Source organism: Talaromyces rugulosus, chromosome III (genome assembly GCF_013368755.1).
Source record: "Talaromyces rugulosus chromosome III, complete sequence".
Taxonomy (NCBI): Eukaryota; Fungi; Ascomycota; class Eurotiomycetes; order Eurotiales; family Trichocomaceae; genus Talaromyces; species Talaromyces rugulosus.
This window is the reverse complement of record NC_049563.1, coordinates 3,068,076-3,089,465: the sequence shown is the minus strand read 5'-3', so window position 1 is coordinate 3,089,465 and position 21,390 is coordinate 3,068,076. Positions and strand designations below refer to the sequence as shown.

The 21,390-nt window shown below is 45.3% G+C and overlaps 7 protein-coding genes across 7 annotated transcripts; 2 read left to right on the top strand and 5 right to left on the bottom strand.

The window, feature by feature from the left end:
• Positions 1-2,636: 2,636 nt before the first annotated feature.
• Positions 2,637-4,960, top strand: TRUGW13939_05931 (uncharacterized protein; the record flags this gene model as incomplete). The annotated part of the gene is made up of 3 exons (XM_035489089.1): positions 2,637-3,298; positions 3,351-4,058; positions 4,114-4,960. The coding sequence occupies 3 exons, from the start codon at positions 2,637-2,639 to the stop codon at positions 4,958-4,960; spliced, it is 2,217 nt and encodes a 738-aa protein (XP_035344982.1).
• A 499-nt stretch (positions 4,961-5,459) lies between these two features.
• Positions 5,460-5,975, bottom strand: TRUGW13939_05930 (uncharacterized protein; the record flags this gene model as incomplete). The annotated part of the gene is made up of 1 exon (XM_035489088.1): positions 5,460-5,975. The coding sequence occupies one exon, from the start codon at positions 5,973-5,975 to the stop codon at positions 5,460-5,462; it is 516 nt and encodes a 171-aa protein (XP_035344981.1).
• An 816-nt stretch (positions 5,976-6,791) lies between these two features.
• Positions 6,792-7,316, bottom strand: TRUGW13939_05929 (uncharacterized protein; the record flags this gene model as incomplete). Its single annotated transcript, XM_035489087.1, has 1 exon — positions 6,792-7,316. The coding sequence occupies one exon, from the start codon at positions 7,314-7,316 to the stop codon at positions 6,792-6,794; it is 525 nt and encodes a 174-aa protein (XP_035344980.1).
• A 1,688-nt stretch (positions 7,317-9,004) lies between these two features.
• On the bottom strand, positions 9,005-11,524 carry TRUGW13939_05928 (uncharacterized protein; the record flags this gene model as incomplete). Its single annotated transcript, XM_035489086.1, has 6 exons — positions 9,005-9,049; positions 9,107-10,001; positions 10,053-10,333; positions 10,415-10,487; positions 10,567-11,316; positions 11,409-11,524. 6 exons carry the CDS (start codon positions 11,522-11,524, stop codon positions 9,005-9,007), a joined length of 2,160 nt encoding a protein of 719 aa, XP_035344979.1.
• Positions 11,525-12,218: 694 nt separating this feature from the next.
• On the top strand, positions 12,219-13,487 carry TRUGW13939_05927 (uncharacterized protein; the record flags this gene model as incomplete). Its single annotated transcript, XM_035489085.1, has 1 exon — positions 12,219-13,487. One exon carries the CDS (start codon positions 12,219-12,221, stop codon positions 13,485-13,487), a length of 1,269 nt encoding a protein of 422 aa, XP_035344978.1.
• A 632-nt stretch (positions 13,488-14,119) lies between these two features.
• Positions 14,120-14,750, bottom strand: TRUGW13939_05926 (uncharacterized protein; the record flags this gene model as incomplete). The annotated part of the gene is made up of 2 exons (XM_035489084.1): positions 14,120-14,485; positions 14,595-14,750. 2 exons carry the CDS (start codon positions 14,748-14,750, stop codon positions 14,120-14,122), a joined length of 522 nt encoding a protein of 173 aa, XP_035344977.1.
• A 4,034-nt stretch (positions 14,751-18,784) lies between these two features.
• TRUGW13939_05925 (uncharacterized protein) lies at positions 18,785-21,287 on the bottom strand (the record flags this gene model as incomplete). Its single annotated transcript, XM_035489083.1, has 3 exons — positions 18,785-19,654; positions 19,712-20,971; positions 21,036-21,287. 3 exons carry the CDS (start codon positions 21,285-21,287, stop codon positions 18,785-18,787), a joined length of 2,382 nt encoding a protein of 793 aa, XP_035344976.1.
• Positions 21,288-21,390: the final 103 nt, after the last annotated feature.

The following is a 21,390-nucleotide window of genomic DNA, read 5'->3' as shown; positions in this document are numbered from 1 at the left end:
CATCTATGGTACGAGATATGGCCAATATTTTACTTGCACAACATGGAAATCAACAGGTTGGAGAGAAATGGGTATATAATCTAGTTCAACGTCGCTCAGAGCTCAAATCAAGATTTTCACGAAGATATAACTATGAGCGCGCTAAATGCGAAGATCTAAAGATAATTCAAGAATATTTTGGATCTGTACAAGAGGCTATATTATAATATGGTATCTTACCGGAAGATATTTACAACTTTGATGAGACTGGCTTTGCTATGGGACTTTGTGTAACTGCAAAAGTCATTACTGGAAGCGATTGATATGCTCGTCCAAAGCTATTATAACCTGGCAATCGAGAATGGGTAACTTTAATTGAGGTAGTTAATTCTACTGGGTGGGCTTTATCTTTATATGTGATTTTTAAAGCAACAAAATACTCTTAAGAAGGCTGGTTTGAGACTCTTCCAGAGGATTGGAGAATTAATATTAGCGACAACGGATGGACTACAGATAAGATTGGAATAGATTGGCTCATTAATCACTTCATTCCTCTTACCAATGGCTGCATGATGGGAAGATATCGAATGTTGATTCTTGATGGCCATGGAAGCCATCTGACTGCGGAATTTGACCAAATTTGCACTGAGAATAGTATTATTCCAGTCTGTATGCCTCCTCATTCTTTACACCTTTTACAGTCTCTTGATGTCAGCTGTTTTGTGGTTTTAAAACGGTAATATGGACAGCTTGTTGAACAGCAGATGAGGCTTGGATTTAATTATATCGATAAAATCGACTTTCTTACTGTATTTCCAGAGGCCCGTACGGTGGCATATAAAGCTGAGACTATTCGGAACGGCTTTGCAGCAACTGGATTAATGCTATTTGATCCAAATCGAGTTTATTAACAGCTTACTATCTAATTAAGGACTCCTACACCCCCTCTAAGTCGATCAAGTAATACACAATCATCCTGCTTACAAACACCTCAAAATCCACGTCAATTTAAGCGCCAATTAAGCACAATAAAAAAGCGGATAAGCCGGCGTACAAGGAGTCCCTCTGAAGTTATTGATGAGGCAATTAATCGCATGTCAAAAGCTTATGAGATGAGTATTAATGAGCTTCAGATTGTATGAAAGGAAGTTCATGATCTACGAGCTGCACATGAGAAAGAGAAGCAAAAACGCAGACGATCTAGAAAGCAGATATCCCATGAGCAAGAAATCACCAGAGAAGAAGCTCAGGCGCTTATACAGGGTCAGATTGAGGCATCTCAAACTGTTACTACTGCTCCGGTCGAGCCAGAGCTTCCAGTCTCTCAACCGCCTGTACGACGTCAATTTCGCTGCAGCGGTTGTGGTATTGCAGGACATAGAATAACTGGATGTCCTAATCGTACTGGTAATTAATTTTTTATATATAATTAATATTTTGGGTATAAAATTGAGATTTGAAATTTATATAGATTGCATTTTCGGGCGGAAGTGGCGGCTCGCTTGCAGTGGCGGCTCGCTTACCGATTACGTTAATTAAAGTATTAAATCCCTTCTATTAAAAATAGAGCCTATCCTTGGATTTATATTGAGATCTATTATAAAATACAAATGGAGATGGAAAAACTGACTACAAAGAAGAACGTAAAACTAAACGCAGCACCGTAATTGAAGAGATGCTCGCATTGAAACATTATACAGGCCAAAACTCAAGCCGCGAGAACTGATAGGCGAATAGAAATATCCAATTGTAACGCAAGATAGAACCTTTGAAATTCCAAGTCATACTTTACTTGAGTTGTTTGTGTCACTTGGTGTGACAATCTTAGTCGAGTATGTGGTAATGCAAAGTGTCTTTCTTCCGCAAAGGAGTTGTTATTCTAGGATGGCTTCTGAATATGCACAATATGCATATTCAACCATGTCGAGGATTCCTTCGCATAGTGTAGATGCAGTAATCCTGCTGTATATAGATCTTGAGAGGCTTGGAGAGTTTCAATAATCATGCTGGAGATAAAAACTAGCCATTCTTGTTATGGAACTGGACAATAAGGCCCAGGACCAATACAGGTAGCGAATAGAACGAGTAAAGATCCTTGCGAGCAATAGGGGAACGGGCCTTACTTATGCCCCGGGCCGCATTAAAGGTGTCCCTGTTTGGTACCGAGCTATCAAAAATTCCTTTGTCCTCTTCCGCCTTCATTGGTTTCTATAAAATCCTGATCGAGCCACGTGCCATTCTTCTTCTTTTCTTTTTATTACCCTAATCATCCTCAAGGACGTGTTGGATCACCGGGCTGGTGATTCTACCATTTGGTGTTCTCGCTTATGATTGATATGTTGAGGTTTTCTACTATCAGTTAATCGCAGTTGAGTGCCACCCAGTGTGTGACCAGGTAACTGCCATATTAGGCTGAGCTTGAGGTCTTTCTTGACTGTGGGGCAGATATAATGTGAAATAAAGGAAAAACTCGCCCTCTAAACGCTTTTGTTTGCTACCCACGTGACCCTTGTTATGTATTGACCCTGGGTTGCTCAGTCAGGCCCCCGCCTTGCACAACACATTTCACCTTTTCTCCACATCTCGTCCAGTTTTCTCTTTCTGGAGCCTCTCTATCTCCATTCAGGTGGCGTTCCGCGCGTCTTGAATTAGTCAAGATGGACCTCAAAGATATGTCCGTTCCTCTCAGTTTCATCCAGGGGGTAATGGAGAGGATGGAGATGATTCTTGCGGCCCAAGCACAGAAAGGTCAACCCCTCACATGGACAGAATCAAGAGAGGGTCTTCTTATGCGTCATATATTTTCTCGACTGAATGCAATATCGAAGCCAAATGTCGGGTTTCGCACAGCATTTGTCCCCCAAGCTTACCCGCCATGCACACTTCCCTTCAGCGCTCTCACCAAAATCATGCTAAAGGACCTACGGCTTGAGACTCACCACAAAGGCAAGTATCTAATTCTGAGATGCATTGTTCCGTCTTATCGATTGATAAATGTTATGTCCATCGTAGAAGACGAGTGTGGCGATGTGATCATGCTTACCCTACGCCACCAAGACGAATCTCGTTCTTGGGATGAAATTCTGGGATGCGGGATGATACTAGCTGTGAAAGAGCCCTATCTCAGGCGTATGTCAGATGGGACAAACGGAATTATCGTGGATCATGTCTCCAACTACAAGCACATTTCAATGAAAGACAATCTCACGCCGGATCGGTGGCAGGAGAGGCCCCCAGAGTGCTATGAAAAAGCAACAACCTGTAATATCACCGGAAAAGAGCTTGCCAAAGAAAATATGCATTTTTCTGCTATAAGCAGGTATGTCTTGCTATAAAAAAAATTTCAAGTTAACGATCGTCTAATCAGATAGCAGCTACACTGAAGGTCTCAGCCGTTGTCCCACGGAGGAAGAACTATGCACTCTTAAACTCAACAGATCCGAGGCATATTTCATGACAGATCATCTTGAATCTGCACTACTCGACATCGAGTCTGTAGAAAAAATGTCAAAGCCGGAGGATAACCTGTTATTGGACAAGGCTCGAGTGCTTTATGAAATGCAAAAATTCCGTGAATACTGCGACACTTTGAAGCCGTTGGCAGTCAAAGACCCGAAAAACGAAGAGTTGAGGAAGAAGTTGCAACGAGGTATTGATCGACTTATTGAGCAAGAAAGAGGTAGATACAAATTTAGCAAGCTGTACGATGAGGTTACAATGCTTCGCCCACCAGTATTGGATCATGCTACTTACATTGGCCCAGTGGCGGTCAAATCTGCGGATCATCGGGGACGGGGTCTATTTACCACCAAGGAGGTGAAAGCTGGAGATCTTCTTCTATGCGAAAAAGCGCTTGGGCTTGCATTTGTCGATACATCAGCCCCCAATTATCGAGGAACACTCTTGGTCAACGCTCAGCAGGGCACTGCCACTATAGGGGGACAGGTCGACCTTCTGACGATCATGATACAGAAGCTTCAGAAGAACCCATCTTTGATCCCAGTTATCTCTGAACTTCACCATGGTTCGTACGAACCTGTTGGTGTTTCCTTCGTCGATGATGCTCCAGTGGTTGATACGTAAGTTGATCCTTGATCTTCCACTTACTATCAAGGACTAATCAAGTTATAATAGTTTCTTGATCGAAAAAGTTTTATCGTTGAATATCTTCGCATGCCCATTGACTACTCGTGACTGTTGGTTCGGTTCCATAACAAAGAATGACGTCCGTATTAACAAGTCTAACGCAAAGTTGGGCTCTTGCGGGCTCTGGAAAGTGGCGTCCTACATCAACCATTCTTGCAATATCAACGCCCAGCGCTCATTCATCGGAGATATGATAATCGTTCGTGCCAGCCGCGATCTCGCACCTGACACCGAAGTTTTTACGGGATATGACATGCCTAGCGCTGATGGTTACGATGAACTTCAGAAGAAATTTCAGCATTACGGCTTCGAGTGTGATTGCGCCATATGTCAAGATTACCGGGATACGGACAAGGAAACTCACATCAAAAGAAACCGTCTAATTGCTGCGGCCTCCGAGGAAATCGAACGTCTTACCAGATCAAAAACAGCCAAGGCTGAAGCTATTGTGGAAAGGTTGGCCGCTTGTTATACCAAACCAGCGCTCGAAGTTCCTCGTCTAGGGTTATGGGATATACAATTTCAGCTTGCAGAAAAGTACTCTATCTACTTCAAACCCGAGAAAATTGTGGAATTCGGCCTGAAAAGTTTGGAGTCGTTGGGATACGTGATACAAGGAGGCGAAATTCCATGCGAATCAGTTACCCTCAAAGTCATACAATGGGGATTGATGATGCCTCTTGTACTGAGGTGTTGGGCTCTTCTTTCGCTTTCCTATCATTTGGTTGCACCAGAACTTGAAGGTCAAGCAAAGGCCTATGCCAAAATTACATACAGAGTCTGCATTGGTGAAGACGAGACTTTTGACAAGGCATACCGCGAGCTTCTCCTGTGAGGAACTATTTGTGCCCTGAAAAATGGATCTTCCTTTCGTTTATCTTGTTTTTCTTCTCTTTTTTTGCCCGCTGTTCATGATCTCTTTTATCTTAGCCATGGGTTGATTGGAATGAATCATGAAAGTTGGAGTTTCCTCGGGAGATATTCGTGAAAACTCTAGACTGGCTGTCGCAGACAACATTGTTTTTACAGTATTTGGATGTCTATTCGTTTTTATACAGGAACTTTAGTCTATGTGATGACATTAGGGCTTTTATAGTTCTAATACATGCCTGGATAGTGAGTTCAACCTTTTAATCCCAATAATGTCTATTTTCGTAGTCTAGAAGATATAATAAAACCCATAAGAAACTAGCCATGCACAATCAATAACCATCCTGCAGCGGTTCCCAGACGACGCTTCTTCATCCAAGTTGTTACTGAAGGATGTCCAGAAAAGACAGAACCCATATTGATGATCCATCACAGAGATAAAATAATCACCGAGAGTGACCATTCTAGTCCACAACACGCAGCCAAAAATCCAAGTTCACAGAGAGAAAATCGGTTAGGTGGTCAACCGGATCCCCCTTGGCATTATACTCGATAATATCTACAGGTATGTACCCAACGAGAAGTATATGTAAGTCCCCCAGGCCTAGGCTGTGTTTTCCCAAAGACATTAGGTCGTCGTGAAGTGGTGTTGTTTCCACTTTCTCCGATTTCTCAGGACCAGACTCGGATTTAAAAACGACGGCAATCCTGGTTGACTCCTTCTTGTTGAAAAATGGAAGCTTGCAACGAGGAATACGCTTTGGCTTGGTTGCTCTCACGTGTAGGTGTGGATATTCGTAAGGCTGGTAGTCTGCTATCATCTTGATCCACAGCCCGTAGCTTCCTTTCTTTACGATGAGGGGATTATCGGGTGTGCAGCCGCTTTCAGTCGTTGATGATTCATTTTTTGATTCGTCCAGGAGGGCCAGCATGTAGCAAGGCTCAGCTGTGCCTTTCTCGTTGACATCGCTGGTATTCATGTTTGATGGTTTGTGGTGGAGCTTTTTGACGCCACTGCGAAGAAGGAAGGTGGGAGACGCAGGAGGAAAATGGGAGACGCAGAAAGAATATAAATGTCAGTGAAGGAAGATGGGAGTCACCGAAGGGAGATGGGAGTCACCGAAGGAAAGCAAACAGTAGGGACGACAAAGAACCCCGATCGAGGCATTTCAAACACATAAAAAGGGAACACACCGATTAGAGATTGTTTTTTATCCTAGTTATAATTTATCAGAAAACGGAATATAAATATTTACAAGGAGTCAAGAGGCCTTGCATACATCGTTTCAGCCTTCTATAAAAAGTCTTAGGTAGAACAAATTCAACCTTTCCCCCCCAAATGAGTAACACTAGTAGTACAAAATAAAGACGCATTTTTTGGTATTTTACACATTTTACACTGAAACAAGATACACTGAGGATATTTAAATCATGAATATACGACAGGTTATTTGTCCATTCTAGGTTTAGATGCCAGTCGCCGTAGTCGGAGAACAAGAGAAGGAAAACACAAATAAATTCGAGTTATACCATGACTCTACAGCTAATTGGTTATATTTAATACTAATATAGATTCTGATTATATCGAAAACTTGACTACGTGTTTCGTATCGTAGAGCTTAATTATGTCTGGATGAATGTGTGGATTGGTGTTATCAGATTATAGTGGAGGGCTCTAATCTAACGAACAACTTGAAAATCGGATCTCGCTCATCAATAATGCCACCAGTACCCTAACCATGATGTCTCAGTTGAACCCCAAGGGCTTCGTCTATAGGCAGGCGTCTGACAGAGGCCTATTTCACCTTCACGAAGAACTTGATGTTTCGGTCCTTTTCTTCAACGAGTTTGATAATATCTTCATCTTCTTCAAGGAACCAATGTATTTGCACCTTCAAAAGGAGAAGTAAAAACTCATAGGACCCTGGATATAGTTCAAACTCACCCAATTCAAGTTCTGCACGCGGTTCGTCGAGTTCGACGGGATGAGCTATATGCTTTCCAGTCTCCATGCACTGAATGTAGATAATTTGCTTGTAAAGGTCTCCAGAGAGCAGGGCCAAGTAATTTCCATCAGTAGGCTGGCCTTTCACTAGTTGCCAAGCAAAAGCTTCTGGTTTGGAGACATAGTTGAATTCCAACCTCACTTTGTATCTCCCACTTGCCGGTAGTATGACGGGATCTTCTTTTTTTGACCCATATACGCTGCTATAAATCCATTTCTCGACGTCGCCATCGGATTTGTTGAAGGCTAGGTTGTATGTAGCGTATTCAGGACCATTAGGACTGGTAGAAGATGTTGTTGAGTTTTGGTCTGTCATTATGGTAACCTTAAGTGGAAAATTAAAAGTCGTCAGTAAAATTCTAATCTTTTGGATAGTATTTCACACCTGAAGAGAGAGAGAAATAATCCTTGAATTTACCAGGTCAGCGATCAATTTATATTTTTCTCTGTACAGTCATTACCGACTGAGTCATGCCTGCCTACATTGTAGTCATAATCCTACATTGACTCACGTGCATACATATAAAGATACAGTCATAGTCGTAATTATAGTTACATACACGTACACTATGTAGCATTCAGTTTGTAATTGAATAAATAAAGGAGATAAATCTATTTATTGGTGCTGGCTATAGCTTATACATATTGTCAGATCGCTATCCCCGTCAATAGTCACCGCGCGTGAGGGAGGTTGGCAAGGTTTAGGCACCCGGTTACCAAGTGCACCTGTTGGACGCGCAGTGAGGTAATATTGCATCTTGCACAAGGGTTTCTCATCCCAGTCCTTCGGCTCTACTTCTAGCACGTAACAATTTGATGGTTCCATCTCGCATTCTGAGAATAAAAATCCCGATTCACTTCCATCATGCGTGATATCGACACGACCATCGGAAAACTTCCAAAAAAGGGGCGAATTAGATTCTTGTGGCACAAGCCAATGAGAGTTTTTGTACGGAGGAGTTTCCGATCTCAACTCCAGGTATAATTTGTATTTGCCTCCTGGTAGGGGAATGGGATTGTCGCTAGTTGCCCCTTGATGTTGATTGGATTCCCACATCTCGTTGGTTTCTGTATTCACGGCTATAAAAACCATATAGCTCTGAATCTTGTCACCCATATCGAAAGCTTTGGGGATTGAGTAACGAATCTTGAAATGAAATAGTGGAAGATTTGCAAATTGAAAATCTGGGAGGAAGAAATGACTGACCTCGTTTATGTACATTTATAGTCGTAGGTACAGTCAAATGTTGAGTCATTCTAATGGCAAAAATGACAAAAATGACTAATACTTCTCTTGAAATGCAATAAAGCTGAGTCACCAAGCTAACTATGAAAGCCGAAAATAAAGAATATATGCGTGCTCTTAGAGGAAAGCTTTAATCGGTCAAGAACTTGAAACTCTGCAGTACAGCCACCGAATAGCAAATGGTTTGAACGTTAGATCGAATGCTTTGAGCTAACAAGGCACCGGCTTGACAAAAAAGAAATTCAGCGCCAGACAAAACCGGGATTCCTAGAAAAGCTTCGGGACTTACCATTATGAATGAATGATTGCCTGTTGGTCATTGATAATTACTGGTAACCCTGGCGCTAAGCTGGATGCGGTAAGACTGCGCTGTTCGAGACTTCCATTTTCGGATACAGTCTGTATTGCATTGTTCGCACAAGTTATTGAGTCAGCTGGTACTGGTTATTTGCAAGTTGAAAAATAAGTTTTAACTCTTAGAGCGGGAGAAATTGGATTTGACGTCAACGTTCAAATGCTACAGGTGAAGAAAGCCCACTACAAGTGACATAAAGGTCAAAGTAAGACGTCCAGGAATATCACCAGCTTATAAACACGTTTATTTTATTATGTCAAGTAGAGTTAATGTATATTGCATTGTTTACAACAAATTCAAGGTGATCAAGTTGACGATGCTACTGAAAATGAAAGGTCGAATTGGGTATAGTCTGAAAATGAAACACATAAGTTACTTACACAAAGAGGTAGAATATTCACTCTTAAAAATTTATTCCCGATGAGTCATTATTCAAACTCGAAAAGGCCTGATAAAAATAAATTAGTCTTTCGATCCTCAGCAACAAAACGAGAAAATAGCTTACCCAGGAGTCCAGCTGCGTCCACCAAACAGATCCATCTAAATTATCCAAGAAGTTGAACCCATCATCACCAAATAAGTCGCTAGAATCCAGATCGGGAATAGCCGTGTTTCCGGTATATTGTTCAAAATTGGGATTCAAGGACAAAGAGGCCGATGGTTGATCAAGGTTCGGGGCTGCGTCTTTAATAATTTCCGGCTGGGATTGTTGGGAGAGCTCATCACCGTGTGGTCGTCGTATTTGACTCGGATTAGGGTCTGATGCAAGCTGTCTGTGGACATCGAGCCTCAATTCTTCGAGAATAATACCGTATCGTCGACTAGGGCAATTCTTGCGCGTAGCTTTTGCGAGGTGAACCTGACAAGTTTCTGCAAGGCTGAATAAATCCTGGCCTTCGTCTCCCGAGCCAGACAGGCTTGGAGATGCCGGGTTCTGAGACGATTGATGTTGTTGAATGGTGTAGATGTATACGACGAGAATCGCGCAGAAGCATATATAATGGGTGAACCAGAAAGACTCTAGCATGGATCCTCGCCCAGCCATTGCATCTACTCGTTGCATGATATCCTTGGCAGCATCTATGCAGTTTCGTACATGTGTTGCAACCAAGTCAAGAGGCATCAGGGGCCGACGGCTTAGATCGGTGAAATCATTGAGAATAAACAAACGAGTTGCATGTATCATGGCGTGGTCATATGCTAGTTGTAAGACATGGCTTTGCCTACATAGCGGTTGAATCAAGCTTGAGGCCTGGACACTGCTAAATAGCGGATGAAGGCTTTTCTTCCATTCTTGCAGTTCCGCGACGAGCTCAATAGCTGCCTTATAGGGTGCTACTGTGGATGTCGATTTCGTCGGATATACTCTTCGAGAGATCTCGCCCGTAATATGCCCAAGTCTAAGCCAGCAGTTAGAAGAGAAACTTAAAAAGAAGGATGAAGCAAGCAACCTGAAATGCAAGACCGATGCCGTCATCATGCAGTCTGCGGCTCCTTGGAATTTTGGTGGCGCTTCCAGGAACATATCCTCATCATTAACCTCGTCCGGCATATCTTGATCAATGTCCTCATCGTCTAGCAATCGGGGGCGTCCAAACATTACACTCAGGTATTTGTCTAGTGTATATGCGCTCCAGAAGATGCGCTTACGCAGCTCTTGCTCGACGTAGGCGGGGCCGCCACGGTTGATTTTTGATAGTCGCCTCCGGTGCAGACCCAGCGCGGTCACCAGCTGCATGGTAGTTCCAAACATGTACCAACATTGGTTTGCTCGGGAAGAAGAGAGAAGAAATAAGCAAAGGCCAAGTCGTACCTGGACTGTCTCCAAGGCGGGTGGCCCGGTCTCGATCGACATCAAATGCCGGGCTGCTGTGTACCACCGCTCACTAAAACATGTCAGATATCTTGACAATCAGACGACTGACCAGGAAGCAGTTCTTTGCCTTTGTGGAAATATGCGCATACCTTTCGCTTCCTGTGTGTGTTTTATCCGTCCCACTACTCCGCTCCTCTGCTAAGATCGAAACCGCAAAAATCATGAATATTACCCCGACCTTGGCAGCTAGTTCACTCGGTGGGGGGTTAGACGGCGAGATATCCTTCACATAGAGCATATCAATGAGCGATTCGACATTCCTTCTGTGGAGAAAGCGGTAGGTCACAATTGAAAAGTCGAAATAAACATCCAGCAGGTTCCTTGCCCGTTCTCTTGGAGGCAATTTCAAGCTCTCCCAGTCTGCCTTGGTAGAAAACGGCCGATCGCCAAACAATAAGACGGGTGTGTTCTTCGGGGTCTCCTTCTCAATGATCTTTGGGTTGGTTGAAATGATGTCATCTTGTTTGAGCCGCCTCCAGCTTCTTGAGAGAAAAGATATCCCAGATGAAGGCCCTAGATAATTCCCCTCAAGATCGGTCGCCTCCGGTTCTGCGGAAGTACTTCTCGGTGAGAGCACTTCGATCGACTGGGGGCTCCGGAACCGTGGGGTGGCCGACGGTTTCTCTAAAGCCGAGACAGGGTGAGGCGAAGCCAGGGCTTCTGTTGGGGAGCGATGAGCATGCGCTGAGCGTCGTACAGCATTCTGACGGGCCGGTGAGTCAGGGCCGGGCAGTGGAGATGGCGGCGTTCCTCGGGTGTACAGGGCGTTGTACTCGCAAGGTCGCGACAGTTTGGCGCATCGATGGCAGGGTAGCGTGCCGGAGCATCTAGTCTTCTTTCTAGGTCCCAAATATTAGCATCTATATGGATCCTCAAGGGATGGATTGCACAGCAATCTCCAAGTTTGCGGGGGTGGGGATACTCTTTGCACGAATCGCAGGCTCGGGTGATCTTCCGACGCTCAGCGGTGTTCTCCTTCGCCGGCTGGTCCGAAGCCTTGCGTTTGAGGCCTGCCGGCTTCGCGTTGTTAATGGACTGAGACTGCATCGATTGTAGTCGACTGATCGCCTCTGGAGAAGAACAGTCGTTCCTGGTGGAGTGGAGGAAAGGAAAAGAGCGAGATTGGGCTTGCGGGGCGGGCTCCTTCCCCTCCCCGCATCGCTCGATCTCCGAATCTCTTTTGAAGAACGTCGCGCGATATTTTGTTCTCCATCTCTTTTCTAATCGGCTATTTTTTTTGATTTCCTTTCCTTCGTCGTGAAGGACCGCTCAATGGACCGACGAATCTCGAGCCAGAACATGTACCTTCGCGGCAATACTCCAATGCGCTGTCTTGTTGCATCCCGGACAGCAGTCCGAACTAGCCTCACCAGTTAGGCCAATAGCAAACAATTGCGCCCAGGGTTGATAAGTTGCATTCAAAGACGCTGAGATAATTATGCTTACGCCTACTGCTTGAATCAACAGCCAATAGTATACAATTGCGCTTAGGGTCGATAAGCTGCATTCAAAGACGTTGAGATAATCACGCCTACCCCTACTGCTATGACTCGAGGGTACTATATATGATACGTAAAGAAGAGTGGCATTTTGCTTAGTCGCGTCTTGATTGTTTCTCGTTCATTCTACTGTGAGGATCGGAGACTTTTCTGAGCACCATCTTCTCAAACTACGATTCAAATAATCGATAGACCAAAGAATCAAGAAGCAAAGCAGTACAGCAAACACAAGGGAGAAGGAAATGGATCGTGAATCATTACTGCATCTCATTGAGTCGGACAGGAACTCACACATTGCCTTTTTACAAGAGGTTGTTCAGGCTCCATCTCCCAACCCTCCTGGCGACACTACTCAGGTTGCATCAGTGATATCCAAATTTTTGCGAGAGAAAAATATACCCTTCGATACACTGGTTTATAAGGATGAATGTCCGAATATTGTTAGTGAATTTTCCGGCGCGGCAGGTACAGGACCCAGAGTGGCTATGAACGGCCATATGGATGTTTTTCCTGTAGGAAATGATCACTCTGGGTGGAAGCACGGCGGTCCATGGTCCGGATACAATGACGGCAACGCAATTTACGGGCGTGGTACAGTCGACATGAAAGCCGGGACTGTCGCCTCAATTATTGCTTATGCGTATCTATATTCTCTGCGAGACAAGTTGAAAGGCAGCATTGCACTTAGTGTCGTGTCAGATGAGGAGACAGGGGGTAGGCATGGTAGCCGGTGGCTCTTGGATACATCCAAGGAGCAATGGGGAGGTGACTGTATGATCAATGCCGAGCCAGGTGGCCTCCAATCAGTCCGCTTTGGCGAGAAAGGAAGCCTCCGGATGACTTTTACCATTCACACCAAGGGTGCACACGGGGCTTACACAAATCTTGCCGAAGGAGCCAATTTCATGGCAATCCGCTTGATCAATGAACTAAAGAGTGTTGAGTCAATTCGGCCAACTGACCTTCCGCCAACGGTTCATGATTATCTTCAGCGACCAGAGGTGCGTGACACGATCAATACCATTATGGGCCAAGGGGCAGCAGATAATGTGCTTGTGCCCACTTTGAACATCGGAGTGATCCATGGTGGTCTCAAGGTCAATATGATCCCTGAGCAGTGTGTTTTTCAAGCAGATATCAGGTTGCCGATCGGGCTGAAGGCAGAAACCGTGTTAGATCACATAGATACCATTTTGCTTTCATTCCCTGACGTCAGCTACACTATCCAGCGGGAGGCAAGCAACCCAGCCTCCTTTTGCGATGCAAACCATCCTCTTGCGCAAACGATGGCCAATATGGCCGAGGAGGTGACTGGTAAACGACCAGTGGCGATTCCGGGGCTCGGGGCTACTGATTGTAAATTCTGGCGCTATAAAGGGATTCCTGCTTTTGTCTATGGTGTTTCGCCTCAAAGTATGGGAACAGAGAACGAACGCGTGCTGATTGAGGAGTTTTTAAGTGTCGTGAAAGTCCATGCGATCACTGTTCTTGAATATCTATCCACAAGGTAGAATCAATCTCGATGCTATATCCTGAACGAATGACGGAGGGGGGAATGCCTCCCCCCAATCTCTGGTTTTACTCCCGTATGGGTTTTGCAGGCTCCAAAATGCAATATCACCAAGGTACTATCATTGAACCACAATTTGACAGGTCGAAAGAAGTCAATGTAATGCCCGAAAATGCCCACTTAATTACCCGAAAAAGTATATAGTGAAACGTTCCACATAATTGTTATCATCACGATCCAAAATGAAAATAAATATTGAATTTGAGTTTGAGTTTTGAGTTTTGAGTTTGTGGCGGCATGGTACTGACCATGGGTGAGGTCGCTCAATCCCTTAAAATTCTCTTTTCACTCTAGCGATAGAATGCACTTTGAGAAAGAATCGTTTATCGTTGCCATTTGGTTCTTCTTGAACAAGGCTTGTATCATCGACATATGACTAGGGCGGTCTCTAGGCATGAGAGAAGATGGAGGGTGCAGTTCGATGGAAGTTCGGGTTGACCCGAGGCCATCGGCGTAATGACCAGGGGGGGGGTTGTATATCGAAGGCTCTAAGAAACTTCTGGGTTCTCGTAAGTTTTCTGCGTTTATTCTTCTTCCCATTTTCCTCGCCGTCTTCTTTTGTCTCACCAGGGCCTAGCAATGCGTACCTTGGCCGATGTCTGACATGGTGTCACTCCCTTCTGCATCTTCATACTCTCCGAGTATTGTGTAGATGACCTTCAAGATCGTAGCATGGTTGGGTTGCGTTTCGTGCCGAGGAGTTCTCGGCGTCTGGCGAACTGCTTCAACCAGCTGCCGGAGCTGATCAATATCACTACGACGTACGGATTCCAGAAGATCTTCCAATAACTTGTGGTAATAGTCAAGGTTTTCTTGGGTGACCTGTAGTTGGTTCTTGGTTGTCATCGCATGTTCCTTGCGGCGCTTGTCGGCGGTCTGATCGTAAACACAATCCCGGCTGTGAGAGAGGCATTCGGCGCAAGGAGTTGTGGCGCTACACTAGAAAGTTGGATATATCAGAATCTTTTTTTCAACGGCACGATCTATCGAGGAATCTTTTCATGCAAGAAAAGAAGCACATCGAGGGGGATGAAGTAACACCGCATACCCTTATCCGTCGTTTCTTGCATTCGAGACATGCCATCGACGCACGCTTAGTCTTACTCTCCTCTGGGGCGGACGATACCGGCACCTGAGCGCCCTGTAGATCGTGTCGTGGAGCAATAGCCCGGTAGCTTCGTGTTCGACCCAGTTGTCTTTCCATGGTTGTGGCGAGTTACTTCCGGGTGTAATCACAGTGTATTATGGGTCGGATCGGCTGGGGTCTTGACGGTGCTGATGCCACCTTTCAAATGGTTTAGGGCGAGCTCGATCGGGATATCTAATCAAAGGGCGAGTCATCGAAAGACCGGGCTGGTGAGAGGACAGTCCATTGCACGGAAGACAGGCTGCGAAGCTAGGCACCTCTCGCCTGTCACTGTTTTCCGAGCCATGCAGCAGCAACAAAAGATACAGAACAATGCCACTTTTGTAACAACTTACAACACTTTCCTTACCGCGAGGACGGCATAATTAGTGCCGACGTATTCCATCCACCTGTGCATGATATAAGCGTGCTGTCGCGGCGAATAGTAGGCCGTCAAGGGACATGGAACTTTGAAAAGAAAGCCAGGCATAGACGCTCCAGCCGCGAATCACACGGGATTGCACTCACAAAAGTAACATCCATCCCCAATGGTTGGAAATAAGTGGGAACAGTTGCTGGGCGAGTGCATAAGGCTAATGTTGGGCTAGTTTGTCGCTAACCTGTCTTCAGTGGACCCCGTCAATGGCATCTCTGCCCAGCACAGCACCGTTTTTACGTAGTTGATCAGCATTTTTCGTCGGACGAGTAGGCGTCTGAGATCCTCCAAGGATAAATTACCCGAAAAAAACTGGATTCTAATAGGCCTTGGACGGCAGGATCGCATTGAGGTATGCGGCAAAATAGTAAATACTTTTTTTGACACGATATGTAACTCGTCCTGATTGCGCGGTTCTATATTACCTTTCTTTTCGTAGAATCCAACCCCTTATTAAAGAGCGTAGGTTCATGGAAAAGAAGGTTTGAGATGAAAATTGAGCTCCCGAGGATTTCCCGGGCGAAATAGTCACATCAATGCTCTCGGCATTATTCTTGTGTAAGTAAGAGGCGCGACATTCCAGGCACCTTTTAGACACCGGAAAGTATATTACGTATCGTAGGATTCTAGATGTCATGTCTTAGACGAGGAGTCAATTAAGTCGTTGTCCGAGACTTCGAGGAGAGATCTGGATCGAATATGATCGAACATCCGGGCATTGGTCAGCTCTAAGAACAATAAAGTGGGACGTTATTCTTCATTCAATTCGGGTTCTTTGTTTTAAACAAATATAATATGTATGTTCTTTTTTTTTTTAAAGAATATTTTCACTCGTAGACTGGTGCTGGACAAAGTACCACAAGATGACATTTGGAAGGAAACCAAAAACCAAGGTAGATAAAATGAGGGCGGCACTTTACCATGTCAAATTATAGTCAAATTGAGATATTTGCAGCACCATGGTAACTGTTTCGAATGATATTATTTTATGGCCTTTGTCAGTCAACTGGTGTATCAGAGAATATCCTCTTTTGGTAATATCAAATTAGCCCTACCAGTTATGAGGCTCAATGCGTCGATATTGCTAGTGGCAATACTACCTCTCTAGCGTACAAATTGGTATATTCCGATGAGCTACGGAGTAGTTCTCGCGTTGATTATTGGCAAAGAAACTATGTATTAAGCTATGATTAGCTATCTGCGCGCCGCACGTGATTCCGCTTTGCCTTTTTGAGTCCATTCGCGACACACTATTAACGACTTCACCTCAACCTTCAACATCACAAAATTGCCACGGTTGCTCAGATAAATGAAAACACAACGTAAAACCCTTTCAGTTTGCTTAATTGTGTGCAAAAAAAAAACAGGTCGCGACCTTTTTCTCCCCCAATGTTTCGAATGTTGTCTATTGAGTCCAACATTTCAAGGTTACGACCTTCCCGAATGTAGAGTTGTCAAACAATTAATGCATTGCAAAAAAGAACAATTTGTGCCAATCTTTTATAAATCCTACCTTCAAGCTACGATTTTTCTGTGTCTTTTTCTTTTTTTTATATGTCAAGACAGACTACTGCTAATCTCATTTGACAGATCAGGATCCACCGTTAATCAACATTCATTCTTACTTCATGACGGACGCACTATCCAGAGCGGTATGTTCATACGCTTTGTTTACGCTGCATTGATTTGGCTATTCTTTTCCTCTTTTCGCAAGGAGCGTCGAGGAAAGGTTACCCGGTTTGGCGACCAAAGCAAGGATCGCTGCCAGCCATCAGTCCCAGGTTTTCTCACAAGGAACGTTTTAACGCCACTCCATCATGAGGGCTATCGCAGACACCGAAATTTTAATCGGGTGGATGATACGTCAATGATTATTTTAGATCCTCGTCATCTGATAGCCGTCTCTCCCACATCCGAGCCAGTCAGTGCACCCAGCCGTCAAAACTAGGACCTTTGTCGCAGCGAACATCTTTTGAATTTGGGTATCAGTGCATGTTCCGCATCTCTCTGGCTGTGTTATCGAAGACTATGCAGCTGGATCAATGTGACGATGGCCTCGTCGAATAGGGTGACCTTGATCAACGTGCGCTAGCATAAACGCACCCGACTCAGGCCACCTAGGAGCCGGACCGAATAGGCCGAAACGATGAAAGTGCTGCTTGAATAACTTGCAGGGGCCATCTGCATCGGTGGCATTGATTGCGTACTTTCGTCAAGGATTACACAGCGCAACGCATTCCGGGGGAAAAAAAACCGGAGGCCCGTTCCACGCAACACACCGGCTCGATATACGTTCAAACTTTTCACCTCTCCCAGGAAATTCATTCGATCGTTATCCTTGATAGCAGTTTTCAGTCATAGGCAAAGCTAGTGGGGAGTGAAATCGTTCCGCTGCCCGCCTCAATGGAAATGGATGTCTCCATTGAGCCATGAACAGGTTTGCATGCAGCATGAATACGAAAAGCCAGGCCTAGATTGGTATTTAATGATACATACAAAGTACTAACCGCTAGTTTGATGCAATCCATCGATGATCGCGGTCTAACAATTGATATTTGCCGAGCCCAACGCATTGGGCATGGGCCATGAAGGCTGGATGTTCCACAAATCGGCCTTTACTAGCAAGGGCAAGAGGACGCAATTGCTCTCCTAAGGGTTAAGCCTGCTGGAATTCACCTTAGCTTGGGTATGATCTTCTAATCTCGCTAATCATGGGCTCAGTCACCAGCCAGTGTGACTCAGGTCGTTTGACCTGCTCCACTATTATTGACGGGAGAAAGCGACAGAAACGGCTTGCGTTTTGACCATCAGGACTGCTTCCAAGGTTCTACTACTAGTTCGTATCGGCATGATCTCATGTGTTTTTGTCTGTTATTGTTCCAGGATCACGGACATTTCCCACCCCGGCGCCTTCATGGTAGCGCACCACAACGTAGCCATGATTAGCTGGAAAGGATTCCCTAGCCTTCGCCCTGGCTCTGCAACGAGTTTCCAAGAACATACCCACCCATTTTGTCCTGTGTCTATTTCTACTTTACTCCGTCTCTGAGAACGCGTTCGTAACACGCGGTCCAACGATCACTCCGGAAATAACAGGATCTGCATGTCCATCATCATTGAACTGCGTCTACTCGTCCAACCCTCCATCACATTCCATCGAAATATCCAAGGCAATGGGCTCAGCTACGGCCTACGTGTCGCTTTTCCACTCAACTAACGATATCAGATCCATGCGAAAACCTCTCGGACCAGGTTTCGGCGAGGCTGCGGTTTCAGGCTCCCCGGCCCGTTGTTTTGATGCTAAACCGTTGGCAGATTCATGACATTGCGACACAATGACACTCATTTCGCGTTAAGCCATGTTAGATACGTCCAGCAATTGGGGATTATATACGTGGTTGGCTGAAAAGAACATTTCAGAACGGCCAACGACCAGGGGTCGCGAAAGAGGGTATTGAAAACACCATCGCCGACCCCCTGGACACCATAATTGTATTCGTGAGTGCGATTTGGATCATACATTACACCCTTTCTCTTCATCAGAAGTCATCAGAAGTCATCAGAATATCTTATTAACCTATTAAAAGTGTATTAGACCAAATCGAACGCGTTCTATACCGAGAGAAACCAAGATCAAGATCAATTATATACGAATCCATTATCATGTACCACGTAACTAAAATTCGAGCTTATCTAACAAGCCTATAAATGACTTATTGTTCCCTTGTTCGCGTAACAATTCCTCTACATCGACGCGCCCTGCCGTAATGTATCTCTCGCTCACGCCGATATTGATACGTTTTGACAACAACTCTTTCAACTCTGCCTTCATGCCGGCCATCTCTGCCTTGCTTATACTGCCAGCTTCCTTTTCCTTTTGCGAACGTCCACCACCACGACCGCGTCCTTTGGCTTTGCTCCCTTGTTTCTCGAATTCCTCGCTGTCGTAATCCACGCCCAGTTCCTCCGCCGCGTTTCGAAGCCAGTTGTCCTCTGACGAAATTTTCTCTTTGGCGATTGTGGATTCTGTGATCTTTTTGGCCAGTGACATACGTGGCTTGACACGTGAGACAACTCGTCGATCAAGCTCCAGGGATTCAAGGGGGTTGCGGTTGGTAGATTTCTTGGCCTCTGCCTGTGCATGGACTTTGGCCACAAGACGGGCCATACCAACAACCTCGTCAGGGGCACAGATCAATACGCTCTTACCAGAAGCCCCCGCACGAGCTGTACGACCAGAGCGATGCACGTACATGTCTGCAGTGCGCGGGACGTGGTAATGAACCACAAAGTCAATGCCTTTGATATCAAGACCGCGAGCCGCAACATCTGTAGCAATCAGAACTGAGCCGGCGTCAGACGGAGACGAAAAACGCTCAACCGAACGCAGGCGCGCTTTCTGTTCCATATTTGAACTCAAAGCCAGTGCTGGAATCCCAAGGTTTTTAAGTAGTTGTGACAGGCGGCGAACGGCTGAAATGGAGTTTGCAAACACCAGTGTCCGATGCCCCGGATGATAGAGCAATAGTGTATAGAGGTAGAGGTCCTTTGAAGAATAAAGTCAGTTCGCGTCCGTACAATCAATAGAAGTTTGAGTACAAACCTTTTCCATGGCACCACACTCAACGATCCCCTCCTTGAGGCCTTCTGCCATCTGTGAAATTGGGTTGACATCGACAAATTTAGGCCGCTGCTCACGGAAATTAAGCCTCTGTAGCAAATATTCCATGGACTCGTTTTTGTCCAAGAGATTTTGGTCCATGAATTTTCCTTTTCCACTCAACTTCTGCTGCAAGCCTTTATGGAATGTCGCAGAAAAGACGAGTGTCTGTCTTTCTCGTATCGTTTCATCCTCCTCCTCGGTCTCATTGTCTTCTGGGCGATCGTCGTATTCTTTTCGATCAAGAGCATCTACTATTTGCCCCATCTCTTTAAAGTGCCCGTCACTCAGTAGTCTATCAGCCTCGTCGACGACCAAAAATTGTATTTTCGACATTCCTTGGATCAGTCCTGAACCAGAGCTGAGAACTTCCCATACTCGACCCGGTGTCCCAATGACGAGATCAGCTTCCGCTAGGAGACGTTGCTGCTTCTGAATAGACAATCCACCTGTAAGGAGGGCGATCCTAGCATCTGCGGCCGGGGTATGCGTGTTGAGTTCTCCGATATGTTTTGCCAATTGGTGGGCCAGTTCTCTCGTCGGCGACAGTATCAGCGCTAGTGGTGCAAAGGACTTTTTATCCTTTTTGGCATCTCTTTGCCCTCTTGTACTCAAATAATGTTCCAGAATAGGTATGCCAAAGGCCAAAGTTTTGCCAGAACCGGTTGAAGCTTTGCCAACGACGTCGTGGCCGGCAAGAACCTCTGGGATCGTGGCTTGTTGAATTGTCGTCGGGCTAGAGAATTTCAACTTCGAAAGGCCTGTTTGTATCGACGTTGACAACCCCAGTGAATCCCACGCTGAAACATCCACTCCGTCTTCTTCTTCTTCATTTTCAAGTACGGTAAATGACAGTGAGGGTAGCTTCTCTTTCTGTTCATTCTCGACCTTCTTTGCGACAGTCTCTTTCTTGGTCTTTTTCTTATTCACATTGTCCGTAGAGGTTTTTTGTTGGGTATCCTGTTCATTCTCGACCTTATTTGCGACAGTCTCTTTCTTAGTCTTCTTCTCATTCACATTGTCCGTAGAGGTTTTTTGGTGGGTATCCGTTTTAGGTTTCGGTGTTGGCTTTTGTTCCTCCTGTGTTTGGACGTCCACTTCTTGATCACTGAAGCCAGACCACTCGTCGTCATTGTTGCTCCCATTTTCTTCGACGACAGGATCTTTCTTCAGTATGGATTTTTCTGGTTTGTTCGCAGCGGCCTTCACGAGATGTAGTTAGCTCTTAGTCCAAGTCTTCTTCTTCGAGGGCTAGGGCTGTATCTACCTTGAATTTGATGTCTCCGGCGGTTTTCTGTCGGACAACATCGACCCCGTCTATCTCTTCCAACCCAAAAAACCCACCTAGATCATCGAGTCGGTCTGGGAGCGGCACGGATTTCCAATTAAGATCATCGACTCCGAAAATCTGGGATGGCGCTGGGTCAGGATTTGCTGCGCCAGATTGCGCCTGGACTTTCGGTTTCTTCTTCGATTTATCAGCCGGGCCGCGGCCTTCTCTTCCGCGCTTCAAGCCCATGGTAATAACTCGATTAAATCAATTGTTGTTGGTAGTCAAGGTGTCCGCGGAGGAGAGCTCGGTTTTTTGGCGGCAGAAAAAAAAATTGGGGCCCACTCCGCCC